Raw genomic sequence first — 19,765 nt, forward strand, 5'->3', positions numbered from 1 at the left:
TGGATTCTGATCTGGAGAACCAGGCTCGATTCCCCACTCCTCCACATGAGCGGCGGAGGCTAATCTGGTGAACTTGATTGGTTTCCCCACTCCTGCACACGAAGCCAGCTGGGTGACCTGGGGCTAGTCACACTCAGCCCCACCCACCTCACAGGGTGTCTGTTGTGGGGAGAGGCAGGGAAGGTGACCGTAAGCCGGTTTGAGTCTCCCTTAAGTGGTAGAGAAAGTCGGCATATAAAAACCAACTCTTCTTCTTCTTTGTGGAGCTTGTCATATATATTTTAATTGTCAAAGTCCATCCCCAGCATCATGCTGAGCAGCTTTGTGCGCACGCAGTAGATATTTGTGCTGCAGGGCCAAGTTATATCTTGGTAATGAGTGACAACTTGACTAAATCTTCTCAATTACCAAATAACTGGCACGTATCACAATTGGGCCATTAAAGTGACCTACGGTACTTAGCCCACACACATACACTTGTCAAGCCTAGAACTGCTCACAGTTTCCCCCCTTTTTACACCTGCATAATTCAATGAATGGTAGTTCACGCCACTAGCAAATCCTGTGGGAATGAAGACAGCCTAAGTTGAGTTTTATGTCCTTTGTGCCATTTTACCAGTAGGTGAGAGCTGCAGTTTCTTCGCATGAAATGCTCGGCAGCGGGTCTTGGGTTGAGGGCAAACTCTTGAAAAGGGAGCTTCTCACATGTGTCCGGCTGTGTCTGTCGGGCGTTTTTTGAGCTATCTTGCTGAGTAACCAATTCCCTTCGTTTTGAAAGACAGCTTTTCTGATGTAGTGGGGAAAGCTTCTTCTGCGGATCATGAGGACTGTAATCTATAATAATCAGTCGATGCTTTCTCTCCCCCCTCCTCCCCATGTTTCAGGATTTGGGAGTCTCCCCTCCTCACGGCTGCAAAGGAGAACGATGTTCAAGCCCTCCAGAAATTGCTCGCCAGCCAAACCTGTGACATTCGTGAGAGAGGTACTGATCCACGTAGCTCGCTGTGGGCACACTGAGAGACAGGGTAGCTCCCCAAATTCTTTGCCTCTGAACTTCCCAGATTCTGGAGCTCCAAATCACCTGATCTTGTTTCCAAAGCAGAATCAATGCTGTACGAATTTTCCGTTGCAGATTTTTCGATAGCTGCATTTGGTTGTGATTCTGCAGCTTGCTGCAGTTCGATTACCAGTTTACATTGCCAAAGCCTATGTTTGCATTAACAAAACTTTGCAAAAATATTTGATGTGATCGTAGATTGATTTGGGGTGTGTGTATCTGGTGTTTTACCAGTGTGCAAGTACACATGTGGACATCAGTAAAACACTGCATAAGAATCCTGATGCAGTCATATATAAAAGTACAGCAAAATAGATTCTGAAGCATTTTATCATGGCTCATTGATAGGGTTGCCAGCTCTAGGTTAGGAAATACCTGGAGATTTTAGGGGTGGAGCCTGAGGAAAGCGGAGTTTGGGGAGGGGAGGGACTTCAGTGGAGTATAATGTCACAGAGTCCACCTTCCAAAGCAGCCATTTTCTCCAGGGGAACTGATCTCTGTTGCCTGGAGATCAGTTGTAATAGTGGGAAATCTCCACCCACCACCTGAAGGGTGGCAACCCTACACAGTGATAATATGGGTGTGTGTAAGATGGAGAGGAAGAGAGTTGCAAATAACTTGGAATCGGTGGCAAACAATGTGCCCTGGTTCCAGAATTTAATTTTAGAAGTGCTCCTAGTTGTACCAAGATTCGGGAGAAACAGAACACAGCTTTCAGAACAATCAGAGAATATGAAGAGGCAAAATTTTCTTATCCCTAATGGGTAGAGGATTAAGAGAGTCATAGTTGTAGGAATAAATTTTACAGGGAAATTTAAGAGGCTCTGGATGTGGCGGATGGACCAGGAAGCAGAAGGGCTTTGCGTTTCCTGATCCAAAACATAATATTTGCATCTCCTGTACCCAAAAGATCAAAAGCACACATATCTTCTAGGACAGGGGTGTCAAACACAATTGTTACAACGACCAGATATGACAAAAATGTCCCATGGTCATGCCGGGCCATGCCTCGCCAGCCCAGATCGAGACTGGGAGGTTGTCTGCCTCGGCTGGCACGCAAGCTGGATAAGAGCTCTCAAGTGGCCGGATCCAGCCCGCGGGCCATATGTTTGACACCCCTGTTCTAGGAGAAGCAGCAGTTCTTTCGGATGAGAGGAGACGCGAAGGAACAGTTAGAATACAGGACTTGTTCCTGTTCCCACAGAGAGCGCCCCTATATAAGACCGACCTTCCACCATTGTTGCGAGGGCTTTCGACACATCAGCAGAACGGCATGTGTCATGCTCTGTGCATCTCGTGCTTTTTCCAGGAGCTGTAGGGGAGACGGCTCTTCACATCGCTGCTTTGTACAACAGCGTCGAAGCTGCCCAGCTCCTGATGAATGCAGCTCCAGACCTGGTGGATGAAGCGATGACCTCAGACCTATACAAAGGTAAGGATCTGAAAAGGAAGATGGGAGTCATATTTTACCAAGCAGGAAAGAGGAAAGGATTAACCAAAATGATTGCCTAGTGGTCTGTTTGCCAGAGCGGAAGAAGAAGAGTTGGTTTTTATACGTCAACTTTCTCTACCACTTAAGGCAGAATCAAACCGGCTTACAATCACCCCTCCACACAACAAACACCCTGTGAGGTAGGTGCGGCTGAGAGAGTACGGAGAGAACTATGACCAGCTCAAGGTCGCCCAGCTGGCTTCATGTAGAGGAGTGGGGAAACCAATCCAGTTCACCAGATTAGCATCTGCCGCTCACGTGGAGCAGTGGGGAATCGAACCCGGTTCTCCAGATTAGAGTCCACCGCTCCGAACCACTGCTCTTAACCTCTACACAACGACTGCAGCAGCATCCTGCCTGTGTTCCACAGCACCTAATATAATCGGCCTGCTCCTCTGATGCTCTCTCCACACTCAGAATTAGTGTTCGACTGTATCTCCACTGGTTTTCCATTAATGGGGTGTCTCAGTCTCGGGTCCATTTGACAGCAATATTCTTGTGTGCAGGGCATGGCTATGGAGATCAAATACCAGAGTATCCTTTTGGGTCCCGTCCCCCCCGTATTGCCATTTTCACCCTAGAGTCACTGGATGGTGTTCGTGTATTCCATACAATGTTTTCAGTATTTTTCATCTCAGGCAAGGCGACTCCTATCCCTCACGGGTCCTTACCCACAAACTAGCCCAGGGGTTTCTCTTAATAATGTCTTCAGCGCGCCAGCAAGGTGAAGTGGTTAAGAGCGGTGGTTTGGAGCGGTGAACTCTGATCTGGACAATGAGCGGCGGAGGCTAATCTAGTGAACTGGATTTGTTTCCCCACTCCTCCTCATGAAGCCAGCTGGGTGACCTTGGGCTTGTCACAGCTCTCTCAGCCCCACCTACCTCACAGGGTGTCTGTTTTGGGGAGGGAAAGAGAAGGTGACTGTAAGCTGGTTTGATTCTTCCTTAAGTAGCAGAGAAAGTCGGCATATAAAAACCAACTCCTCCTCCTCCTCCTCTTCTTCTTCCTCTTCTTCTTCTTCTTTGCCATGAAGCTCACCAAGCGTCCATTTGTGTATTACAGGGCAGACAGCTCTTCACATCGCAGTGGTGAACAAAAACCTGAGCCTGGTGAAAGCTCTGCTTGAGAAAGGGGCAGATATTAACAGCCCACGAGCCACTGGATACGTCTTCAGGCGCCGGAGCGACAACCTCATCTATTTCGGTAGTTCTGCAGTTCCAAATACTGTCTGCTGGCTGGGTTGTCTTTTTACAGGGCTTTGTTTTCTCTGTGGTGATCGGTGAAGTATATAATACCATAACATCCACCCTCCAAAGCAGCCTTTGGTTGTTTATGCATGGGAGTTTTACCTGAGGTTCGCTGCTCGCTGGAATCTAAGCACCAGCAGTCTCCAAGCTCAAATCAAGTCCCCGCCCCTTTAAATGCTGCTTTGTAATTGGCTTTGTAGAGCTTACTGTAAGAGAAAATTCCCCCCAAAAACCCAATTGCTGCATAAAAAAGCATATTAAGAACAAAAAAACAGAGCAATCTGAAGGGGGGGACACAAATCCAAGCCTCTGTTTTAAAAAGCCTTTCTTCTGCTCAGAAAGAGCTCCCAGGAAGCAGGAAGCATTTGAATCCCCGCCTCTTTACACGCTGCTTTGTAATTGGCTGTGAGAGAAAGCAAGCTTGCACTTTGCCTTATGCTTGGGGATTTCATCCGGGCTGAGCTCAGGCGAGAGGGAAGAATCGGGTTAACAGAGGAATGGGAAGTCCCGGGATTTGTGAGGGCTGGCCGCGAGGTCACCTCTAATGGAGGGAAAACTCATGCATAACTCCATGGAACCGCCGAGACAGACCTGGTGTGAGAGATCCCCTCTCTCTGAGTTTGCTTCTCCAAATCAAATGTTCAGACGGTGGTAAAGAAACAAAGGATTTATTGAAGACATCAGGAGATGAGACAGGCACAGGTAGAAAGTTGCAAGTGAGGGGCTATTCGGGTTTACAGAATATATTGACTCCAGGGCACTGGGGCACTGGGGTTCACACTTATTGTTATGGGAAGTTACAAGCTTGGCATAATACAAAACATCAGACGAGTCCCAGGAAGTCTGGTGAAGCTATCACACTTCCAAGGCCGCATCGGCCTGAGGGAGTACTGACAGGAAGAACAGCGGGGGGGAAGATACATGGGGCAATCAGGCCTGGCGCCTGAGACCAGAAGGTGTGAACTGCTTTTACGAGTTCACTGATAACAAAGCAGGTGATGGGAGGCAGAGACACATAGACAGAGACCCTCACATTCTGCCCCCCTTAAGGCCCCCCTCCAGGGTCCTCGAGAGGGCGAGGCTTATCGGGATAAGCGAGGTGGAATTCTCGGATCAAGCGAGGGGCCGCCATGTGGGGTGCGGCCACCCACTCGTCGTGAGCGGACCCAAGGTTTTTCCAACGAACAAAGTAAAACAGTTTCCCTTTCTTCCATTTGGAATCTAAAACCTTGGATATTTCCAAATGGGTATCCCCCCCTACCACGGTAGGAATCTCGTGTGCGGGAGGGGGGTGGAACTGGGGAGCTGGCACATAAGGTTTAAGGAGGCTTATATGAAAGACTGGATGGACTCCCTTGAGGGTTTTTGGGAGTTCCAGTTCCACTGTAACCTCGTTGATTACTCTGGTAATGGGGAAAGGTCCCACATAACGGTCGCTCAGTTTTTTGCAGGGACGAAGAGAGCGGAGGTTTTTTGTGGACAGATAGACTTGCTCCCCCACCTTAAGTTCCCATCCCGGAGACCGGTGTTTGTCTGCCTGTTCCTTGTACTTGCTTTTTGCCCTCTCAAGATTCTTGAGCAGCCATGGCCAGGTAGATTTGACTACCTGAATCCACTCCTGAAGATCAGGGGTGGACTGGAGATCTGGCGTGACGGGAGCGGAACCGAAAGGACCGAATTCCGTCCCGTATATTACTTGGAAGGGACTAAAGCCGGTAGAGGAATGAGGCGCATTGTTGTACGCATATTCGGCAAATGGCAGCAGGTCGACCCAGTCGTCCTGGTGGAAATTTACATAGCAACGCAAATAACATTCTACCACCGCGTTTACTCGTTCAGTTTGACCATCCGTCTGGGGGTGATAGGCGGAAGAAAGGCCCTGTTCCTCCACCCCCATTAGCTTTAGGAAGGCTCGCCAAAATTTGGCAACAAACTGGACCCCCCGGTCGGAGAGGACCTTCCTCGGGATCGAGTGTAGCCTGAGGACGTGTGTGACGAACAGTTTAGCCAAGCCCTGGGCTGAAGGAAGACCTGCACATGGAACGAAATGGACCTGTTTGGAAAAGAGGTCCGTGATTACCCAGAGAACCGTCTTTCCCCGACTTGGAGGTAGGTCGGTGATAAAATCCATGGCGATGACTTCCCAGGGACGGGAGGGGTTCTCAAGCGGTCTGAGAAGCCCTGGGGGTTTTCCCATCCGTCTTTTAGCTGTGGCGCAAGTGGGGCAGCTGCGCACATACAGCTCTACATCGGATCTCATACCGGGCCACCAGAACTGCCTCCGTACCAGGTGAAGAGTTTTTATGAAACCAAAATGACCCGCCAACCTGGCACCATGTACAAGTCCCAATACCTCTTTACGAAGGGAGGAGGGGACATACAGTTTTCCCCCTTGCACCCACCAAGTGTTGGTTCGTTCCAAGCCAGTGGGGAGGAGATGGTGCTCCTCCTCCTGTAAGGAGGCGTCCCGGAGCCGCTGTTGGAAGGCCTCCGGGATACCTTTGAGCGTAGGGGGGGTCTCTGGTTGTTGGGCTTGGGACCGGGTAGTGACTGCTAAGCCGGGAACCTCCCCTCGCTGCTCGGGAGTGAACAGCGATCGAAATCGTTGCGATACTGGGGAAGTCGTGACAAAGCGTCGGCTAGGGCATTTTCTTTGCCAGGGACATGCTTGAGGGTGAACCGGAATTTTGCGAAGAATTGGGCCCACCGAATTTGTTTGGCGTTGAGCTTTCTAGCTCCCTTGAGAGCCTTGAGATTCTTGTGATCGGTACACACTTCAAACGGCAGTTCGGCACCTTCTAAAAAGTGCCTCCATATGGTGAGGGCATGTTTGACCGCCGCCGCCTCCTTCTCCCAAATAGCCCAGTTGATTTCGGACTGGGAAAACTTTTTGGAGAAGTAGGCGCATGGCCTCAACCGCCCCCCTTCATCCCTCTGCAATAGGGCCCCGCCCATGGCCACATCCGAGGCGTCCACTTGCACCACAAAAGGCTTAGTGCAATCCGGGTGAGCCAAAACGGGTTCGGATGAAAAAAGCAGCTTTAAACGTTCAAAAGCTTGCTGGCACTGGGGGGACCATTGCAAACGGGCTGAGGGAAGCGCGGCGCTAGCCCCCTTGTCCTTGGTACGCAACAGGGCAGTGAGAGGAAGCGCAACTTGGGCAAAGTTGGGAATGAAGTTTCGGTAAAAGTTAGCGAATCCCAAAAACTGCTGAAGCTGGCGGCGGGTAGTGGGGGGTTCCCAATCCCGCACCGCCTGGACCTTTGCGGGGTCCATTTCTAACCCTTGGTGGGAAATCACGTACCCAAGAAATGTAATGGAAGGTTGGTGGAACTCACATTTGGACACCTTAGCATACAGTTTGTGCTCCCGCAGCCGCTGGAGCACTTCTCGCACTAGGCGCACATGTTCTTCCATGGTTTCAGAGTAAATAAGGATGTCATCGAGAAATACCACCACCCCCCGGAACAGCAAATCATGTAAAACCTCATTAATCAATTGCATAAACACACTGGGAGCCCCCGAAAGTCCGAACGGCATGACTAGGTATTCAAACATTCCAAAACAGCTGGAAAAGGCCGTTTTGGGTTCGTCTCCTTCTTTAATGCGAATGCGGTGGTATGCTTCCACCAAGTCCAGTTTGGTGAAGATTCGGCCCTCCTTTAATTGTGCTAGAAGGTCGGGAATAAGAGGGAGAGGGTAAGCGTTAGACTGGGTGACCGCGTTTAGCCTACGAAAGTCAATACACAGTCTTAGATCTCCCGTTTTTTTCTTCACAAAGAAGGCTGGGGCCGAATAAGGAGCTTTGGAAGGGCGTATGAAACCCCTCGCCAAGTTGGCATCCAGATAGTCCCGTAACACCGCCTTCTCACTAGGGCTCATGGGATAGACCTTCCCTTTAGACAGCTTGCCTTCCCCCACAATTTCGATGGCACAGTCCGTCTCTCTGTGGGGAGGTAGTTCGTCACATTCTCTAACATCAAAAACATCCGCAAACAGCGAGTATTCTGTGGGCAGTTGAGGAGGAACGGAGGTTGGGGTGGGGGACCCTACCAATGCGGCGGCCGGAGTCCTGAGTACCCGTTCCTTGTCATGCAACCCACAGGGGCTTTCGGGAAACGAGAGCACCCGTTTAACCCAGTCGATGGAGGGGTTGTGTCCCCGTAGCCAGTTCATCCCTAACACCACTGGGGTTACAATAGGGGCGATGGTAAAATACAAGCGTTCCCAATGTTCTCCCACAGACATAATCACGGCTGCAGTTCTGTGGGTCACTGGGCCCCGTTTAAAATCGCTCCCGTCCATTTGGGAAAAGCGGAGGGGTCCCGGAAGCCGCTTGCGCCGGACTCCCAGTTTCTTGGCAGCTTCCTCACTAATCATGGTGCGGGCACACCCCGAGTCAACCAAAGCGGGGAATTCTAAACTGGGGCCCCCTTTGGGTAGGGACAGGTGAACACGCACATACACATTGTCCTCTTGGGCGCTTACCATCGGTGGAGCTCCTTGCACAACGACAGGGACGGTCTGCTGCGGAGCCCCCTCTACAGCAGACCGACGGCGTTTTTTGCCGGCTGTTCCCACTCTTCCTCCTCGCTGGAAGAGGGGGACGGAGTGGTGGCGTTTGGGGATCCGTCCGAATCAAAAGTAGTATTTGTAATCCGGGACCCCGTTGGGCCTGTAGAGGTGGAGATCACATCCTGGGGGCGCGCATGGAGAGCGGAGGGTGCGCCAGAACGCCGGCCCGGTGGTCCGCTTCTGCGGCGGGGCTGGTCCTCAGCGGCCGCCTTCTGCGGTTCGGTCGGGGCTTGGCGAGGGAGGTTGGGACGACCCGAACGAGAGGGGCATTGCGACGCAAAGTGTCCCTTTCCCCCGCAGGTCAAGCAGACACCGGTCTCAAAACGCTTGCGGCGTTCAGCGGCCGAGGGACCCCCGCTCCCTCCCGGTCGGAAGTCTCGGCCCCGGTCACTCCGGGGTCTCGGGTCTCGTCCAACGCGTTGTTTGGACAAGGTCAGGAGTTGTTTGCGATTCTCGATGTCGGCAGCGTGGCGAACCCAACCTTCCACATCCGGGGGGTTCCCTTGCATAAAAGCCCAATGTTGGAGGTCCGGGTTGAGGCCCTCCCTGAAACACTGTACCAAAGTGGCCTCGCTCCAGTCCAGGATTCGGCTGGCCAGTGACTGGAACTCACTTGCATACTGCGCCACCGATTTGGTCCCTTGGCGCAGTTGCATCAGGGAGGCTTTAGCCCGCTCACCCAGAGTCGGGTCCTCAAAGCGGTTTCGGAGCGCTACCATAAACTCGTCCAGGGTTCGCAGCACCGGCGAGCGGAGTTCATACTGTAACACCATCCAGGCGGCCGCCTCCCCTTGCAGTAAGGAAGCCACGTACTGCACCCGGGACTCCTCGGAAGTGAAGGTTCGGCCTTGTTCTCGCATAAAAATGTCCACTTGGACCATGAAAAAGGTCAACTGGTCCCCGTCATACGTGACTTTCAGGTCCCGACGGGACGGGAGGCTAGGAGGTGCGGGAGGGGCTGCCGGTGCCCCGTCCGGGAGATTGCCGGCGGGCGGTTGCACTTTCAGTGCGTCAAGGGCCGCTGCCATCTCACCCATCACACGCTGCATGGTCTCCATCTGCTCCTGCATAGCTTGGCGATCCTCCTGCCACTGCTTGCGTTCTTCCTCCATCAGGACCTCCTTGCGTGCCGGGTCCCCTTCGAGTCCCGTGCTGGGGAAGGCTAATCGGCGATCCTTCGCCGCGGTTCGGGAGAGAGACCAACCCTTGGGGGAGTCCAGCCAATTGTTGAAAAGTCCTCGGGGACGTCCGTCCCGGCCTTGGTCGGGGATGGGATCCCTAGGTTTTTTTGGCTTGGCACCCTCCTCCTTGGGGTCCGGTTTCTCCGGCACCACCGGTTCCTTCGGTGCCACAGGGGTAGTAGGGGTATTTTCCTCGTCGCCTTGCATTCTGTCCCAAAAGGTACAGCAGCAGTCCGAGAGGCAAAGACTTGCAACTTAATGTGAGAGATCCCCTCTCTCTGAGTTTGCTTCTCCAAATCAAATGTTCAGACGGTGGTAAAGAAACAAAGGATTTATTGAAGACATCAGGAGATGAGACAGGCACAGGTAGAAAGTTGCAAGTGAGGGGCTATTCGGGTTTACAGAATATATTGACTCCAGGGCACTGGGGCACTGGGGTTCACACTTATTGTTATGGGAAGTTACAAGCTTGGCATACTACAAAACATCAGACGAGTCCCAGGAAGTCTGGTGAAGCTATCACACTTCCAAGGCCGCATCGGCCTGAGGGAGTACTGACAGGAAGAACAGCGGGGGGGAAGATACATGGGGCAATCAGGCCTGGCGCCTGAGACCAGAAGGTGTGAACTGCTTTTACGAGTTCACTGATAACAAAGCAGGTGATGGGAGGCAGAGACACATAGACAGAGACCCTCACACCTGGGGCAAATGTGAATGAAAGTATCCATGCATAAACGACCGTTGTCTCCAGGGGAACTGATCTCCGTAGTCTGGAGCTCAGAGATCTCTAGACCCCACCTGGAGGTTGGGAATCCTAGTTGCATGTGGGGGCTGGGGGCTGTGGGAAGCGAAGCCAGGAAAATGGTGCTGAGATGGAGGGGGGATCTGAACAAATGTTGGTTGTGGGGCAGGATCACCAGATGGAAGGTGGGGAGCAAGTGTATCCTTGCTTTCCACCGTGAGTTGTGGGATCGGGCCTGGTTGACTCTGACTCAAGCATGTGAACTGGCTCCGATGAACAGCTGTTTTGTTTGAGGAGACGGGAGTTGATAAAGAAATCTGTGCTCCTGGTGTTTGCCGTGTGATGGATGAGTCGCATACGCAAGGTGTCACTTGATGCTGAGGGGATGGATGAAATACCAGAGGAAGGAGAGGAAAGTGAAGCCACAACAGCTGAGCGTCCCATGTCATTTGGGGAATTTCATCCATCCCAGCCTGCTGAATCTGCAGAGCCATTCTGATAAGATAGCTGTTTGATGAATAGAGCTGCCAGCGGGGATGAGTAGCAGGGAGCCAAAGGGGTGTGTGTGAATGTCATCGTGCAACACCATGTCCACACTTCCAGGCAAGTATCCAGACGTGATGTTGCCATGTTGTGACATCACGTCTGGGTAGGGTTGCCAACCTCCCGGTTCTAGCTGGAGATCTCCTGCTATTACAACTGATCTCCAGCCAATAGAGATCGGATCACCTGGAGAAAATGGCTGCTTTGGCAACTGGACTCTATGGCAATGAAGTCCCTCCCCTAACCCCACCCTCCTCAGGCTCCGTCCCCAAAATAGTTTTACCAGAGAGTTTTTTTGTAAAATGCTAGAGTGTCTGTATGCCGGTTTCCGTTTTTTCTGGAAGTGACTTAAGCATGCTGGCTTAAGTGGTATAAAACTGATATTATTTGAGGTCTAGAGATGGATCAGAATCAGTGCTGCACTAGAATATCCTCTCTTCGTCAGCAGTTCAGCAAAAAAAAAATGTTGCTGCACTAAGCATTTAGCAAACTATTTAGTCTCCAAATTTCCTGGTCTGTCCGGAGTGATGATGATGATGATGATGATGATGATGATTCAGAGGCATGCTTTTGCTGCCAGAGCTTGAAACTCCAGGCGATGTAAATCAGAATTTCCCAGCTGACCACAGCGCTTACGATTCAGTGCGCTGTGCTTAGATAAGATTCCCCCGTTACCTTTATTTCAGGCTGTAATTAAACCGTGCTTAGTGCATCAGTTTTCAAGCATTTGGGTAATGAGCCTTCATTAATTTTCCCTCGGAATAGATTGCCATACTCAAGAGAGTGAGGGAGAGAGAGCAGGAGGAGGCGTGCGTCTTCTAATCCTGCCCCCTTCGTCTACCTGTTTTTTGTGTGCAAATTGGCTTCCGGGCCTATTAGCAGGGAAAAGTGCACTCCCTTTTAGTCTTCCTTTGAGACATAATGGGTTATCCTTTAATGAGAGCAAAGAGTAAAGGGCATTTATCTTGCTCTGCTATTGGACTTTTTAATCTCTGGGAACCAGGCCTGGTTACAAGTATTTTGTTGCCCCAAGTGGCTACTACGCCGCTTGTCACTGTTGCTCCAGAGACCAAGCCAAACACTAGTAGTACTGGCAGTGCCCCTGGTGTTCAGCTCGGACCCAGCCTGGTGATGGCATGGGTCTGGGGGTTAATATTCAGTGTAAACAATGCTAGGGTTGCCAGTCCTCAGCTGGCCACCCCCAGGAGAGCAGGGCAGCCTTACCCAAAAGACATCCCATGATGCCACAATGTTACTTCCGGATGCTTAATACCGGTAAGTAGTAGAAGAAAAGTTGGTTTACATATGCCAACTTTCTCTGCCACTTAAGGAAGAATCAAACCAGCTTACAATCATCTTCCCTCCCCCTCCCCACAACAGACACCCTGTGAGGTAGGTGGGGCTGAGAGAGCTGTGACTAGCTCAACGTCACTCGGCTGGCTTTGTGTGTAGGAGTGGGGCAGGGCCGGATTTGGGTTTGATGAGGCCCTAAGCTATTGAAGGTAATGGGGCCCTTTATATGTCCAGCTGTCCTTTGTCAACAACAAATTGTCGCTGTTTTTTGTGTTGAATATATGCTATATGGTAATTTATGGACCTAATAGGTATCATCAGTCTACAAGCACTCTTTAATATTAGATAACCGGTACAACAGCTTGACCTACATTCAACTGTGCTGCACTGCAATCTGCAGCTGCATGCTACATGTTGCCATGCAACCAGTCCATGCAGAATGTAGGCACCCTATATATAGAAATGAGCAAACCAGTGGTATTTTAGGGAGCAGGCTAGCAGGCGGGGCCCATTACTTACATCATAGGAGCCTACACAACACAAAACATTGTTGCTGTATGTAGGTTTTATTTTATTTGTTTTTTATCTTATATTTTGGAAATGTACATCCAGTTTTTTTTTCCTTTAAATTTTTTTGGGGGCCCCAAGAGAGTGGGGCCCTAAGCTATAGCTTGTTTAGCTTATACGTAAATCCGGCACTCAGTGGGGAAACCAACCCGGTTCATCAGATTAGCCTCCACCACTCATGTGGAGGAGTGGGGAATCAAACCTCTGGTTGGTTCTCCAGGTTAGAGTCCACCGCTCCAAACCACCGCTCTTAACTACTACACCATGCTGGCTCTAAAAGGAAGTGACATCACCGCATCGCAGGATGCTCTAGTTAGGGTTCCCAGTCTCCCACCGATTTCTGCTGCTGCCCGCCAACACTCACCTGTTTGGTGGGTGGATGCAAGCTGGCCGAAAGCGGGAGAGTGATTGGCAGGTGCACGCGATGACATCGGTCCCGGAGCGATGCGGAAGCGCTGGCAGCACACTGGGGTGATGTTCTCCCCCAAACTCTATGGAAACTATACCGTTTGGGGGGCAAGTGCTGTAGCGTTCCCTGGTACGAGGCCACCAACGACAGACAATGGCCATGACTACGCCACCAACTAGCATGACCATTATTCCCCTGCCCCCAGGGAACCCTGAGAGTTGTAGTTTTTATGGCAAAGGGACTAGGAGTCTCTATTAGGCAACCTTTGGCGCTCCTTCCAGAGTCCAGACGATCAGTTCCGGGAACGATAGCCAGGGAATGCATCATGCCACTGCGTCGCCACAAAGAGAAATAGCTTAAGGTGTGGAAAATTAAATGGGCCAGTGAACTACTTATATACAGTGTGCAATTTTAATCTTAAGGATATCCACGATAGGGCCCTTTGAAACTTTGGCCTGTGGGGTTTGCTCCCTGCCCCTGTCCTCTGCCATGCAGTCGGAGATTGTGCCCTTGAAGTTGTTTGCATTATTTAATCTCCTCCTTCCTCCTCAGGAGAGCACATTTTATCTTTCGCAGCCTGTGCAGGGAGCGAATCAATCGTGCAGCTGCTGATTGAAAACGGCGCCGACACCAGAGTGAGAGACTCCTTAGGTACGAACTCTTCCAAGGAGTCAGGTCTTGCGGGGGGACGTGCTTTGGAGGAGAGGGCGGATCCCGCGGATTCCCTGCCCTGTGGTCCTCTGTCCGCTTAAGCTGTCAGCATCTAGACCAGGGGTCCCCGACCTTTTTGAGCCTGCGGGCACGTTTGGAATTCTGAGACGGGCGGGCGCATCAACAAAATGGCTGCCACAAAATGGCGGCCACAGGAGGCGGAGCCAGCCACAAAATGGCTGCCGCAGGAGGCGGAGCCAGCCACAAAATGGCTGCCGCAGGTGATGGAGCCAGCCACAAAAGGATTGCCACAGCTTAACTTCAGTAACACGGTGCAGACCAATTCTGTTGGAATATCTATCGTGGGGACGCAATAATTTATTTGCAGTCATAGACCATCAAATAAAGCAGATTTGCATAGTTAAACAGTATAGGATAAAAACAAATACAAAATGGATTTGCTTTTTAAATTGGTTAAAAATGCCAAGATTATCAAGTGTGTGTAAAGTGCCTTCAAGTTGCAGCCGACTTATGGCAACCCCTTTTGGGGTTTTCATGGCAAGAGTCTAACAGAGGTGGTTTGCCAGTGCCTTCCTCTGCATAGCAACCCTGGTCTTCCTTGGTGGTCTCCCCTCCAAATACTAACCAGGGCCGACCCTGCTTAGCTTCTGAGATCTGACAAGATCAGGCTAGCCTGGCCCATCCAGGTCAGGGCAAGATTATCAAGATGCATAACTAATTCATGTCCGAACAAATACTAAATGTGGGTAAAATTAGAATGCTTGATAATCTCCTAAAATTACAGAGGCTAAAACTAGAAAGAAAAATAAATAAACACCCATTCAATCTGTAGGATCAAACAGTATTCATTCTCTATTTCCTTGGCTATTGCAGGTTCTTAAGCAAACGCTGCCTGATTTTAATTGCTAGCCAAGCAAGCCTAGCCGTGCTTGCAGATAAGTTAGCCATTGTATCCGAGAGGAGGAGCACTGAGCCAGCCCAGATCCTTGCGCTGTGGTGGCAGCTGCTGCCAAAGCGACACTTTAAAAAACCTGTACAGCCAATCAAATCTCAATTAGTCAATCCGAAGCCTTGTTGGGCAAAAGCCCTACCTGGCCCCACCCACTTCCGAAAAACACCTGGCGGGTGCAGAAAAGGTCTCGGCAGGCACCATGTGGGGGTCTAGAGACATTCAGGGAGGTTTCTTTTAAATACGGAGAAACCTTCAACCAAGCAACCCCTGCTTGCTTTTGGTATGGTCCCGCTGGAGCACGCGATTCTGCCATTTGTGCAGCTTGGCTTTAAGCTCTTGAACTAAACAACCTAAGACCATCCCAACTGTGGGCCAGTAAGAAATTGAACTAATAAACTATGAATAAATAAATATAAAATGCACAAAAGTGTCATTCCTCAGTTTCTACTACTGGGCTCTTCTCTCAGCAATGGCTGCTAACTGAAGCACGCTTTGAGAGAAGTACCACCTGTTACCTGTCAAACTCTCCTCTGGATGCAGGAGCGATTCTTGAATCCCCCCCCCCTTTTTTTGTGCCGCCGCAGGGAACACCGTCCTCCACATCTTGGTCCTCCAGCCCAACAAAGCGTCAGCGTGTCAGATGTACAATCTGTTTCTCTGCTACACGAAGGAAGACGGGGAGCGGGGAGCCCTGGACTCCGTTCCCAACGACGAGGGGCTCACCCCGTTCAAGCTGGCCGGTGTAGAGGGCAACGCTGTGGTGAGCTGGCGTAGAGGCACATCTGGCCTCCTTTGGAGTCAAATACTATCGGACAGCCTGTAGACATTTGAGAGTGGCAGTCCCTATGGAGATGCCCAGGGGTACCCTGGCATCTACGTGCTTCCTGAGTCTGGCGGATACAATCCAATGAACATAGAACTGAGCTTTTCCGGGGCAGGCGGGTTACAGCCATGTACCCTTGGCATGGCCAAAGGCCCCACAAGAAGCTTGCTCTTCCCTTTTGTAAATCAAAATCGAGCAGCATCTCTTATCCAACGCAAAGAGCCATGCCCAGCCCTCCTCTGTTTCCTTGGGTGCTTGAGAAGAGTCCAGGAGGCACTGCTTTTGCACCCAGAGAGAGGGCCCGATCCGAAGCAGCCTCCTCCGCTGAAGGAGGACACTTGGCTTGTGACCGCCCGGTGTTTTTGATTGAGCCTGTCTTCAAGGTGGCCACACTGAGACTGGCCCTGTCTGCAGGGCAGCCCTTTTGTGGTGGCACTAGGGTCATCGATAGGGTTGCCAGCTTCCAGGTGGTGGCTGGAGATCTCCTGCCATTACAACTGATCTCCAGCCGATAGAGATCAGTTCCCCTGGAGAAAATGGCCGCTTTGGCCATTGGACTCTATGGCATTGAAGTCTCTTCCCTCCCCAAACCCCACCCTCCTCAGGCTCCGCCCCCAAAACCTCCCGCCAGTGGTGAAAAGGGACCTGGCAACCCTATAAAAAACTAGCATGCCATGATAGGGATGCCAGCCTCCTGGTGGGACCTGGAGATCCCCCGGAATTACAGCCCAGCCCAACTATAGAGGTCAGTCCCCTTGGAGAAAAGGGATGCTTTGGAGGGTGGACTCTATTGCTAGGATCGCCAGCTGTGGGTTGGGAAATACCTGGAAATCTCCAGGTATTTCCCAGCCCTGGCAACTCTAGTCACCGTCCTGTGGCTGACCACCAGCAGGAGATGGGGGAGGCAGGGGCTTGTGTTGTCTGCTGCCTGGGTCCAGTCCAATCAAGTTCTTTTGCTTCCTGGCGATCAGATGTTCCAGCACCTAATGCAAAGAAGAAAGCACATCCAGTGGACCTTTGGGCCCGTGTCGTCCACCTTGTATGACCTCACAGAAATTGACTCGTGGGGTGATGATCAGTCTCTCCTGGAGCTTATTGTCACCACTAAAAACAGAGAGGTATTTTGGGGGGTTAACGCACATAGCACCAGTGCCATGATCTTCTGGGGGGTGGTCCCTAGGTTTTCTTGCAAGCTGACTTCCTTCTTTTCTCTAGGCTCGGCGAATCCTAGACCTGACCCCCATGAACGAGTTGGTAAACCTTAAGTGGAACAAGTACGGGAGGCCGTATTTCTGCATCTTGGCTGTATTCTACGTGTTGTACATGATTTGTTTCACCATGTGTTGTGTCTACCGGCCTCTGAAACACCGGGGCTATAACAGAACAAGCGAAAGAGACAACGTGCTATTCATTCAGAAACCGTTACACGTAAGATCTCATTAGCCCTTTTCCTTTCCTTTCCTTTCCTTTCCTTTCCTTTCCTTTCCTTTCCTTTCCTTTCCTTTCCTTTCCTTTCCTTTCCTTTCCTTTCCTTTCCTTTCCTTTCCTTTCCTTTCTCCCTTAGAGGCTCCTTGATCCATTGATCTTAAGCAGCGTAATTTTAAATCTAATGTTTGAGGGATATAAGGACTGAAATAAATCTTGCCACTGACAATGTAGCCTTGGGATCCCTGTCACTTAGTAAAAAAGGCATTATGTCAGACACAGAGGCATTAGATTTATATATTAAAAGGGGAGAGATGTAACGTGATCTAATCATAGAATAGAGTCATAGAGTTAGAAGGGGTCAGCAGGGTCATCTAGTCCAACCCCCTGCACAATGCAGGAAATTCACAACTACCCCGCCATATCCCTATGGCTAAGATGCCCTCCCTCTCCTTATCTGCCTAAGGTCACAGAGTCAGCATTGCTGACAGATGGCCATCTAACCTCTTCTTGAAAACCTCCAGGGAAGGAGAGCTCACCACCTCCCGAGGAAGCCTGTTCCACTGAGGAACCGCTCTAACTGTTAGCAAATTCTTCCTAATGTCTAGACGGAAACTCTTGATTTAATTTCAACTCGTTGGTTCTGGTCCGACCTCCTGGGGCAACAGAAAACAACTAGGCACCATCCTCTATACGACAGCCCGTCAAGTACTTGAAGATAGTTATCATATCCCCTCTCAGTCTTCTCCTCTTCAGGCTAAACATACCCAGCTCCTTCAACCTTTCCTCACAGGACTTGGGTCTCCAGACCCCTCACTATCTTTGTTGCCCTCCTCTGGACACGTTCCAGCTTGTCTACATCTTTCTTCAATTGTGGGGCCCAAAACTGAACACAGTACTCTAGGCGAGTAAAGCGCAGAGTAAAGCGATAGCATTACATTCGAAAAGGGCATGAGCTCATGAATCAATAGAGCCAGAAGAGCAAGGACAGGTCCTGCCTGGGTACGTTAGCCCTTTTCCAGCGTTATGATTTTGGCTGTTCTACATTGGGTACCAGGAAAGCGCCACTATGCATGATCCTCTCAATAGGCGCGGTTGCTATTTTGGGCGAATAGGGGCAACGTGTGTATTTTCCAGCTTCAGTACACACAATTGGAAACCCGTGATACTTATTTGCTCAGACTAATGCTGGAAAGAAACACGTGTCCTAATTGCATCAATCGGCTGCCAGGTGTATTGAGAGACAGTGGTAGACCACTGTCCCAGTATACAAGGTAGGAGTGCCAGAATCATACCAACTGTAAAGAACTTTGTGAATTTGGAGATATGTTGAGATCCCGAATACAAATGAGGCAGAAACTACCTGATTTTCCGTTTCCAGGAAAACTCAAAACAGTGACAGAACAGCATTAATGGGGTGTGTGTGATGACATCGATTCCCAAAGTGACATCGCCATGTTGGCGACATTGAGATAGATGATCTGGTATTTAGGCAAAACTCTATGATAACAATAGCCTCTACCATAGAGTTTTTGCCGAAATACCACAACGTCTTCCTCAACGTCACCGACGTGATGACAACACTTCTGGTAGTGACGTTGGCGCTGGCCTTCCTCTGCAGCTGGTAAGTCCCTCCACCCTCCCAACCCCTGCCAGTTGCCAGGGGGGATCTGGCAACCCTAACCATTCCACCTTGAGTGACAGAGCCAGCGTGATTAAGAGTGGTTGACTCTAATCTTGAGAATCAGGTTTGTTTCCCCTCTCCTACACATGAGCCACGGACACTAATCTAATGAGCCAGGTTGGTTTCCCCACTCCTCCACATGAAGCCAGCTGGGTGAACTTGGGCTAGTCGCAGCTCTCTTAGAGCTCTCTCAGCCCCACCTACCTCACTGGGTGTCTTTTGTAGGGAAGGGAAGGTGATTGTAAGCCAGTTTGATTCTTCCTTAAGTGGCAGAGAAAGTTGGCATATTCTTCTTCTTCTCCTCCTCCTCCTTCTTCTTCTCCTTCTCCTCCTCCTCCTCCTCCTCCTTCTTCTCCTCCTCCTCCCCTCCTCCTCCTTCTCCTTCTCCTCCTCCCCCTCCTTCTTCTCCTCCTCCTTCTTCTCCTCCTCCTCCTTCTCCTGTTTCTTCTCCTCCTCCTCCTTCTTCTTCTCCTCCTCCTCCTTCTTCTCCTTCTTCTCCTCCTCCTCTAATTGCCAGAAACTCTGTGATAAAACAATAGACTTTCGGTTGATTTTTAAAGTTACCCTGTATCACCTTTGATTTTTCACCAGAAGCAACACTGCTGTTTTTTAAAAAAAATTCTTCAGTGTTGGCGGACAACGGGACCTGGGGGCAGGACACCCCCCCACCAGGGGGATAGCAAGCCTAATCCCGATTCATCCTTCAGTGTTCCTTAGGGTCCCCAGTTCTGCAGCGGGAGGGAAGAAGCAGGAAATTCCCACTGTGTTGGCAGAATGTTTTTGAAAGCCAGTTGAAGCCAATGAGCTTCTCCCTTAAGTGGTAGAGAAAGTCGGCATATAAAAACCAACTCTTCATCATCTTCTTCATCATTTGAAAAGAGGTGCAGTAACTTAGAAGGATGCACAGCAGCCGCTCAGTTAACAAATCTGAGTCCGATAGCACCTAAAAGACCAGCAAAATTTTCCAGGGTATAAGCTTTCAAGAGTCAAAACTGCTTCCGAGGTATCAGATACCATACCTGACGAGGCGAGGTTTGGCTCATGAAAGCTTGTGCCCCAGAAAATTTTCTTGATGTTTAAGGTGCTACTGGACTCAGATTTTG

At 50.5% G+C, this 19,765-nt stretch overlaps 1 protein-coding gene across 1 annotated transcript in view; it reads left to right on the plus strand.

The window, feature by feature from the left end:
- LOC130476792 (transient receptor potential cation channel subfamily V member 6-like) overlaps window positions 1–19,765 on the plus strand; it is an 84,330-nt gene that overhangs the window by 50,386 nt on the left and 14,179 nt on the right. Inside the window, exons 2-8 of the mRNA XM_056848791.1 lie at window positions 885–982; window positions 2,367–2,489; window positions 3,612–3,752; window positions 13,659–13,757; window positions 15,315–15,490; window positions 16,525–16,671; window positions 16,769–16,981. Coding sequence (XP_056704769.1) covers window positions 885–982; window positions 2,367–2,489; window positions 3,612–3,752; window positions 13,659–13,757; window positions 15,315–15,490; window positions 16,525–16,671; window positions 16,769–16,981 — 997 coding nt within the window. The remainder of the gene's footprint in view (window positions 1–884; window positions 983–2,366; window positions 2,490–3,611; window positions 3,753–13,658; window positions 13,758–15,314; window positions 15,491–16,524; window positions 16,672–16,768; window positions 16,982–19,765) is intronic.

This window comes from Euleptes europaea, chromosome 4, assembly GCF_029931775.1.
Source record: "Euleptes europaea isolate rEulEur1 chromosome 4, rEulEur1.hap1, whole genome shotgun sequence".
Taxonomy (NCBI): domain Eukaryota; kingdom Metazoa; phylum Chordata; class Lepidosauria; order Squamata; family Sphaerodactylidae; genus Euleptes; species Euleptes europaea.